This window comes from Diachasma alloeum, unplaced genomic scaffold (genome assembly GCF_001412515.2).
Source record: "Diachasma alloeum isolate Michigan unplaced genomic scaffold, Dall2.0 Dall_scaffold_00291, whole genome shotgun sequence".
Classification (NCBI taxonomy): Eukaryota; Metazoa; Arthropoda; class Insecta; order Hymenoptera; family Braconidae; genus Diachasma; species Diachasma alloeum.
Genome location: NW_021680430.1, coordinates 1,457,933 through 1,467,282, shown reverse-complemented (window position 1 = coordinate 1,467,282; position 9,350 = coordinate 1,457,933). Strand labels below are relative to the sequence as shown.

The following is a 9,350-nucleotide window of genomic DNA, read 5'->3' as shown; positions in this document are numbered from 1 at the left end:
GCATCATCCACTCGCCCAGCAGTTGCTGCGGTGGCTGGGGGGATATCCATCGAAACGTACTTGCCTGGGGTATTACGGGTGCCGAGGTGCACCTAGGGATGGGCGATCTTTGTCGATTAATCGAAAGCGTCGATTGTTCATGCCCAAACATCAAGTTTTCTGACCACGCTAACACAATTTTTCATTTTTTTGGCGAAGAATAATGTGGATTGATTGAGAATAAACAACACTGCGAAAACTAATGTCTGAATTTCAGACACTTTTGTAGACGCTTTTCAAACACTTTTGAGAGGTTAAGGATAATCGGGCGAGCTGGGAGGGCTGGAAAGAAAGCAGCCATTTTTTTCTTTTTTTTAAGTATTCTTTAAATGATGGAAAAGGCGTGTGCAAAGTTTCAGACTGCTGGGTAGCATGGTTAATTTATTATGAATTTTAGGAAAAGTGGTCATTCAACCCGTGATCTTATGGAAATCACCAAAAAAACTGCAAAACCCAAGGAAAAAATGCAGCCAAAGTTATGAAACTTTAGACCTATTTAGAACATGTGATTCAGATAGCTGTCAGACACCTGTGTTTTGTATTGAAAATAATTAATCAATTATTAATTAATTAATGAGTGAACAAGTCCAGTCATCTATAGTTTTTTTTCAATTAAAATTTTTAACAATGATTCCTCGGGTTGTATTTTTTAAATATATGTTTTTCAATAAAAACGAGAAGAAAAAATTATTTTCAACTTGTTTTTTCTCCTGTGTAATGAGAAAAACATCGATTTTTTAAATAATAATGTTTTTTCCTGAAAAATCAATTCACAACGTCGATGTTTTTTAAAACATCGCCCATCCCTAGGTGTACCGGTTTTTTTTTCGTAATCAAAATTGGGAAATCCTTGAATTTTGTTTTTTTATCTAAATCGTTTCGACTCTTCGTTCGTTTATGTGACTTTAATGATGCCGATGGTGGGGATGAAACGGTAGTTATGAATTTCAGGTCAATGTCAATGAAGAAAAACAATAGCGGACGCTATCTGATATCGATCTCCAGTGGTATAAATTTTATTGCTTAAAGATTGATTGGTTGATTGGTGATTGATTAATTGGTTAGTCATCAAAGTTAAATGAGTGTAAGTGTCATATCTCTAGAATTACTCAGGAATATTCCATATCCCTTAAATTTCGTAGGGAGGATGAAAAAAATTGAAAATTAAAAATTGATGAGATTCTTTTTGTGATAAAAATTTTGAAATCCGTGAGGCTGAATAGCTTGAGGGTAAATAACAAAACTCGGCATTTTAGGTTTATCAGTTTCACCTTGGGGGATGCCTGAAATATCTCGAAAAGGGTCATTGCCCAGTGAGAAATTTCTTACCCCGAATTTCACAAGACATACTTACGTTGATAAGTTTATCGGAAAAATTTGTGATGAATAATTTAGCCAGTTTCAGTCAGTTTGGATTTAAAAAATTCCCGGGCATGAATGTACCAGTTTTTTCCAGAAAATTGAAGGAACAAAATGCAAACTTTGTGCGCTGAATTTTTCATGCGAAGAATCTCAACTGAATAAAAAAGAGTTGATCAATTTTTTCGCCTTGATTTGTAATGATAGTCCAACGTAAATGGGGCACTACAGCATCCCACCGGATTCGTTCAAATGTTGATGAATTTTTCTTCAACTCGTTTTTTAAATTAATCTTCTCAATTGAATTATAGGTCAAAAACGTTAAATTACCAATAAAAAAATACACTGACCGCAACATTCTCGTAAATAAACATTATATTTTCCTTTTATTCATGTTATATTATCATATAAAGGTACTGGCGCAATATAGACAAGCCGCGATATCACTCCCCCCCCCCAATATATAAATCTTATTTACATTTCAATTTACATAATTTAACTACAAAATCTAAAGTTCAATAATCAAATCAATCATTTTCTAAAACTATCTAAATAACCGTAATTGGCACACTTATCACCGCCATCACATTTCCTCTTCTTTTAATCTCATATTGTAGTGAAAGACTCCTAAGAAAAAAAAACAATTAAAGTAGACTTAAAAGCCATTCAGAAATCTCCAACTTCAAAGACTCATGAAGTTTGGACTGAAGACATGGCTCGGCACGGGATCAGCGGTTGCAACGGTCACGGACTTCTCGTGCGAAAGTGGCTGCACCTGTTCGGAATTCTCCGGGAACCAAGAACTGAGATCTTGGAGTACCGGTAAGGTAGGGCCCTGCGGATTTCCGCCGTTGAATGTCGGTTGACTCTGAAGAGGAATGGCGTCACTCCTGTTCTGATATCCATCGTAGATGGTCGCTGAGTTGTGAAGGGTGCAGCTGTCTGGCGGAAGCATGTCTGCCTGCCAGAGGTGCGGTTGGCTAGACTGGGCGGTCTGCGGAACCGCCGCATAGCCATTGTGACTGACCTGCGCCAGCCCCTCGTAGTATTCTTGCTCGTAGGGTTTCCAATAGCTGGCCTGCTGCTCCAAGGAGCCAACGGTGTGGCCGGAGCCGGGCAGAGGCACCTGATACCGATCCTTCTCGATCTTGACGTCGCCAAGATCGGGGACGCGGTTGTAGGTTTTGTGGCCGGGTGAGATCATCGCTGATGGCACGTACTGATAGTAGCCCGAGGGCGAGCTGGTGGGCACTTGGCGGTAGCTCGGCAGCGGCCAGTTCGGGGGTGAAGCGTTCGCAGATTTCTCGATTGGCTCCTTCTTCACAGAAGGGGCTGAGGATCTTGACGACTTCAGGGAACCATCCGGCTTGTCGGAGCTCTGCTCCTTTTTGAATTTCATCCTTCTGTTCTGGAACCAGATCTTTATCTGCCTCTCGGAGAGGTCGAGCGCTCGCGCCATGTCGATCCGGCGGGGACGGCATAAGTAACGGCCGAGGGCGAATTGTTTTTCCAATTCCACCAGCTGGGCACTGGAGTACGCTGTTCGCGAACGCTTGCCGTTGGATTGCTTGCGTGGCGCAGCTGTAATCATAAAAGTGGTTTTGGTTAGGCTAGGCTGACGACGCGCTTCTGCGACGTGAGAATAGACGAATGCCGCGAGTTAACATAGCATGATAAAATCGAGAGGATGACAGGCTTTCCAGCTATTTGCGGTATTCGATTCGATATTTGGATGACACAACTTTCACAAAGTGATGTCGTGACTTAATGTGTCTTTTGAATGAGGACTACTAGCCTTTTTTAAAGTGTAGTCCGCAAGCTTCGGAGGTTTCTATCTTCGCGAAAACAAATCGCACGAGTGTGGGACTCATTTCATTCGTTAGATTGAATATTACTCTACTCCAATATAAAGTGTCATTTTTTTCATGTTATAGTTTCGGCTTTATTGTGATAAGAAGATGAAAAAATCCATGTCCGCATCAATTTGCCTGCTGATTTCAATTCTTATTGTTGTTAAATAACGAAATAGTTCTGTTTCATCAGTAATATTTTTACGTTCTTATCCAGTTTATTTTGTTTGGATTTTTTGTATAAAATATTCTACCCGGGAATTGAAAAAAATTCGAATTTACTATACTGTTTATCACAACAGTTTTCTATAAACTATTATCAGCGGAAGTATCTTTCACAAAATTCAGGGTAAAAATTTCTAATTGGGCAATGACCTCCTTCCAGATTTCAGGCATCCCCCGGGGCGAAATTGATAAACCCAAAATGCCGCGTTTTATTTTTCCTTGAGCTATGCGATAAGATTGGGACATTCCTTAATTGATAGCTACTTCAAAATATGTCAGGGAAAGCAGTTTCCGAGGCAGAGTCTCTTTTGAAAAATTATTCATTGATGAATGTAAATTGGAATTAATGAAAGTCAATTAGTTCTCTGAAAACAAATTAAATTGTATTGTCGTGTGAACAATCGAATCTCGATAAATTGTAGGTGGCAAATTTCGTGGGGTACCATTTAATCCCATATCACGGTACTTGTGTCTGAGGCTTTGAGCGGCACAGCAGGAATAATAGCCCACTCGGCGTGTAAACGCTGGGCACCCTGCTGACTTCAACTTCATCAAGTTTTTCGGGTAACGCCATTGCGTTTCCCATTCATACGAATATTTTCTCGGGTCTCCACTCATTCATCAACTCGATATCACCTTCTACTCGATTAATTCCGAAAAATTAAATTGAAACAATTAAATCTTTAATAATAACTGAAGATTTAACGGCCTATCAATCGATTTTTTGAATGTAAATGAATAAATTTAGTGAGACAGCCCTAAAGGGGTAACAGGATGTCACTGTTTTGGAATTTTCAAATAAATTTGCTGCTTAAAGTTATTGATATTTTTCGAATCTAAAGCATGTTGATCTTTATCTTTATTATAGTCTGCTGAAAATTAATGTACTTCGATTTGTAAAAATATCGATAACTTTCGACCGGAAATTTGTTCAAAAATTTGGAAAATTGGGAGCATTCTGTGTCCCTTAATCAAAAAACGCACAGATGTCACGATTTTATTTCTCGGAAGTTGAGTCGGTAATGTGTCATTGTAGGAATTCCGTCAAATTTTCCTAGGAAGCTGAATTATCTCGTTATTTAACAGCCCTAAGGATTGAAATCAATTGAATTGAAATCGAGGATTGATACTTTCATAAAAATTGCTTCATTACGCGATACATTTATGTGAACACCTCGTAAGTTGAAAAAAAATTAAAAAATTCTTCTAGAATGGAAAGCGCAGAACGGAAGGGTCCGCGCAGCAAAAGCGAATGTCTGAATTTCACACACCTTTTGCAGATATTTTTCAGACACTAAAAAACGTCTCAATAAAATACAAACGTATCTGAATTTCAGACGAACAGGTGCCCAAACATCTTGATTCATGTTTGAAGTTCAAACAAATTTCGTTTTATTCAGACGTTTTTTCGTGCCTGAAAAATATCTGCAAAAGGTGTGCGAATAAGTGTGATGGCTCAAAGAGGTTAAATTAATTTACAGTAACAATATACACACGTAATGCCTTCAACATTAAGATATAAACTTTAAGATTTGCCTATCAGTAAATCAGGAAAATAAGAGCCTACCGGAAACAACAACACGTCTCTAATTTCTTTTTTCATTCTCATCAAACTCTTCGAAAATCCATCCCTATTTACCTCTCGTTGTATTTTGATCCCCATTACCCACTGTATATTATAATAACATTCACCTAACTATCTCTGTAAAAACCAGGCGGAAGGCCCTCGCGACAAATAAAAAAAAAAAAATAAAAAAAAAGAGTGCTAAAATACCATATCAGCAATAAAAAATAAGATTGAATGTCACCAACCTTGATTACTATTCGAAGAAATCTGTCGATCCGACTGCTGACCCAGCTCTATTTTAATGGTGGGATGAACGTACGGAGGAAGCTGCGTCCTGACCAGGTCCTGCTGCTGCTGTTGACGGAAGTCATTATTCCTCCAGTACTGCTGATCGCAGTGAGTAGCCTCCCGATAATTATTGTAACTCTGCCAGCTGGATCCAGATCCACGGGACTCAACACTCGTTGGTGACGACGGATACACCTGATCATCCGGTGAGATGCACTGCTGATGCACGACGTTGCTAAAATCTATGAGCGTCATCTTGCCGTTGCTCTTTCCTCGATTGCACTTGGACTCGTCGATAGCTTCCTCAGTCTTCGTTTGCGGCTGTGACTCTCGAGGTCCACTAGATGGTGAGCACTTGCTAACTGACATGCCGAAGATCGGTTACTCGCCAATTTGTAGAGCACCGAGCCACCTCACAGTCCACCAATCAACGCGTACCTTGACCTTGAGTGAACAGCAATCCTCGGAAGTATTGTGCCCGCCCACCTCAGCAGTCTGGCCCAGTCAGGTGCTGCCGATTGATCGGTTATATTGGCGAGAGGGGCGACAGTCGACGGCTGTTTACCTGCGGATTTTGTGCGCAGACGGGCTCACCCTTGGTCGAGAACTAAAGCGATTCGGAGTCGAGAGACGAATGTCGCGACATCGTCCGCCACGCCGAGCCCCTCACAGCGATACCTATCTTGTGTGTGAAATGCCGGACGGCCGATCGACACTTTGGTGGCGATGGAATGTATCCGGTGGGTCGGGGAAACTTAATGGAACTGACGGATTGCTTTTCACGAATGTGATTTCATGTTTGAGGAAAGTGTGGAGGGAATTTGTGGTGAGGGCTTTTGGGAAACACCTGGGGGCATTGATAGGCGAGAATTGCCGCGGGACGTATGACGTATTGGTTTTATTTTCGACTGCTCGGTGGTATTCAACGGCAAAATACCCTCCAGTTGTCGGATAAAAAAACATTCCCGTTTTTAATCTCAGCGAAAAAAACATATTTTTAAATTCAATCAAGTTATTTTTATCATTATTTCTTCATTTCGAAGGCGCTTGAGTGGATTTTATTTTGGATTCCGGTTTTCGTCGGTTTTCCTTTTTAAAATAAGATGATGTTGATGGTTTTATTTTCGAAGTATTAAAGAAACAAGGGGGAAATTTCTCCTGCATTGCGTATTGTATAGGTATTTTTGCTAATAAGTTAGGAATATGCACCTGAATGGTCCTTTTGCTTATTTTTTTCCATTGTATATTATTCGTAGCCTATTTTATTCGCCTGAATTGAATTTATTTTTTTTCAACTAATTATTTTAGATTTTCCACTTAATGAAAGCCTAAAAATTTCTGAAAATTTCTGTGAAATATTATTAGGAATATTTCATTTATACATAATTGAATGCATTCGAAATATCACATTTAAAGGAACTATGAGAAAGCTAACTTTCCGGGGAATTCATGAAAAATTCGCAATTTCTAAAAATTATCCTAAAAATCAAATTAACCGAGACAGTTATTGTAACCATCTTCTAACTTCGATATAGTCGCATAGAAACAAACATATTAAGCTATGATTGAATTCATTTCAAGCGCAATATCCTCCGAATCCCTAAGTGGTTACAATTACGTTTTGCAAAAAGCCGAAGACTGGAAGAAGACCGAACAAAAAATGTGAATTCCGTAATTTTTACTGAACATTTATCTCCGTGTACAAGTCAATTTTCAATAGATTGAGAATTCAGAAAAGTTGTTCCCTGAATTATCAAAATTTTCAAGGTTTTTCAGTGCCGTATGAACCTGAAAATCGAGAATTGCTCCAATAAATTTGATGTAACGTTGTCGTTATAAATTTCAGCTTTTTCCCGTGAAATTTCACGAGTAATTTTCCAACACTAAAAAAAATTCCACAATTTGTTTAATATTCTCGTCAATTCCCACAACAAATAATTATAAAAATTCGTAAAATTCATTCAAAAATTCCATGAACACCCCCGAACCCCTAAGTGGTCACAATAACGTTTCGCAAAAAAGCCGAAGACTGGAAGAAAAACGAACAAAAAATGTGAGTTCCGTAATTTTTACTGAACATTTATCTGCGTGTACAAGTCAATTTTTTTCAGCGCCGTATGAACCTGAAAATCGAGAATTGCTCGAATAAATTTGATGTAACTTTGTCGTTATAAATTGAATCTTTTTCCCGTGAAATTTCACGCGTAATTTTCCAACAGTAAAAAAAAAATCTACAATTTGTTTCATATTCACGTCAATTCCCACGAATTAACACAACAAATAATGATAAAAATTCTTAAAATTCATTCAACAATTCCATGAACGCTGCCGAACCCCTAAGTGGTTACAATAACGTTTCGCAAAAAAGCCGAAGAGTGTGAGAGGAACGAACAAAAAATGTGGATTGGTCGGTAGTGCCCTGAGCGAAATTCGAAAGCGAAAGATTGATCAGCGTCATCCTGTCGGGCCGTTTCCACCCTCAGCCCCTGACATCTCCGTCGCACCCACCCCCGGGCTCCCCGGAGCAGGAGAGAGAGCGACGATTCCACCCACTCTCTTTTCTCCATCTCTCCATGCCACCGCTTCCTCCTCACGGAATCAGCCATTCTCTATCCGCGCTGGAGCTGTCTGCAGATCTCCACTCGTTCTCTTGCCCACTCACCCCCACGACGATCTCTTCTCTCTACTTCTAACGTCGTTCACTCGCTCCTCTCCAAACCCCCCAGTCTCAATCCCCGCTCTCACACACCCTCTGGCGCACGTTTTCCTTGCAGACCTTTTTTTCCCCCGGATTATCTCTCTCACTTTCTCATTCATTTCTCCTCGCTTGTCTCTCCTTCGGGGGCGAGAAGAACGCGTCTTCCTCGCAAGCCGTGGGGAAGGGAAAAACATCCCTCCGAGGAAGAGAGGATGGAGAAAAAAAAGTAAACCCGGGGTCTCGAGCTGTTTCTTCCGCTAATTCTTTTCTTGCAATCAACTTTTTTCACTTGCCTTGGTCAGGGTATTTGCTTGCTTCTTTGGGTTCTATCTTTTGGTGTTGCGACATTATTACTGCGTTCAATCATATAATATTTGAGATGGCCAAATGGTTTTTTATCAATTTTTTCTTTCCATTATTATTGAAAAATCGTGGAAAACGATTGAATTTAAGATTTGAACAAAATGAAAAAAATTATCTTCTCCGAAATTTTGGTATTTTTGCAATAAATAAGTTGAGGAATTTATTTAAACATTCGGAAAGAAATTTCTGAGGAAATTAATTTTCATATTTTTGCAATGGTTTTCAACTGTTTGTATTTGCTTGCTTCCTGGCGAGATTATTACTGCGGTCAATCATATTTCGGATGGCCAACTATATTTTTATCATATTTTTCCCCCATTTTTATTGAAAAATCGTGAAAAACGATTGATTTTAAGATTCAAGCAAAATGAAAGAAGTTATCTTCTCCAAAATTTTGGCTATTGGCCAGTTTTCAATGAATATCTCGAAATCTAAGGGAGATAGCAAAATTTTTCTCATAACCTTTTTCGTAGCACTCAATTCGCTCTACAAAAAAGGTTATTATAAAACTTTCGCTATCTCCCTTAAATTCGGAAATATTTCTGGAAAACTCAACCAAATACCAAACTCACTTAAACCGTTTGACAATTCGCTACTGAAATAAATTATGGAATTTATTGAAACTTTCGGAAAGCAATTTCTAAAAATAATAATTTTCATATTTTTGCAATGTTTTTCGACTATTCAAATTTATCTTAAAAAAACATGAGGAACAATTGGATTTTTACTCGACAAAATAAAAGTTGTTATCAAGATGTTCTTTAATCTAAACATCACATGACCTAATGATTTTATCACACTGTACATTTAGCATATCAGCAAAGAGTGAGTTCAAATGGCTAATTAAGGACATAAGTGCACGTTGAGTGACTAAATAGCCAACAGAGACGGAAAAAAAATAAGAGGCATAATTACGGTGATTGCAGACAACCGCACGTGCGTGTAGTGGGCAAATGACAGT

At 38.9% G+C, this 9,350-nt stretch overlaps 1 protein-coding gene across 1 annotated transcript; it reads right to left on the bottom strand.

The window, feature by feature from the left end:
- Positions 1-2,080: 2,080 nt before the first annotated feature.
- LOC114841267 (homeobox protein Hox-B3-like) lies at positions 2,081-5,697 on the bottom strand. Its single transcript, XM_029126179.1, has 2 exons — positions 5,286-5,697; positions 2,081-2,979 (listed from the first exon to the last, which is right to left on the bottom strand). Exons 1-2 carry the CDS (start codon positions 5,695-5,697, stop codon positions 2,081-2,083), a joined length of 1,311 nt encoding a protein of 436 aa, XP_028982012.1.
- Between the last annotated feature and the right edge of the window lie 3,653 nt (positions 5,698-9,350).

What these genes read in the sequence shown, in the direction of transcription:
- LOC114841267 (XM_029126179.1), bottom strand. Translation starts at nt 5,697, where the DNA reads ATGTCAGTTAGCAAGTGCTCACCATCTAGTGGACCTCGAGAGTCACAG. An exon ending in TTCTTCGAATAGTAATCAAG is followed by an intron (nt 2,980 to 5,285) that starts GTTGGTGACATT and finishes TTATGATTACAG; the next exon opens with CTGCGCCACGCAAGCAATCC.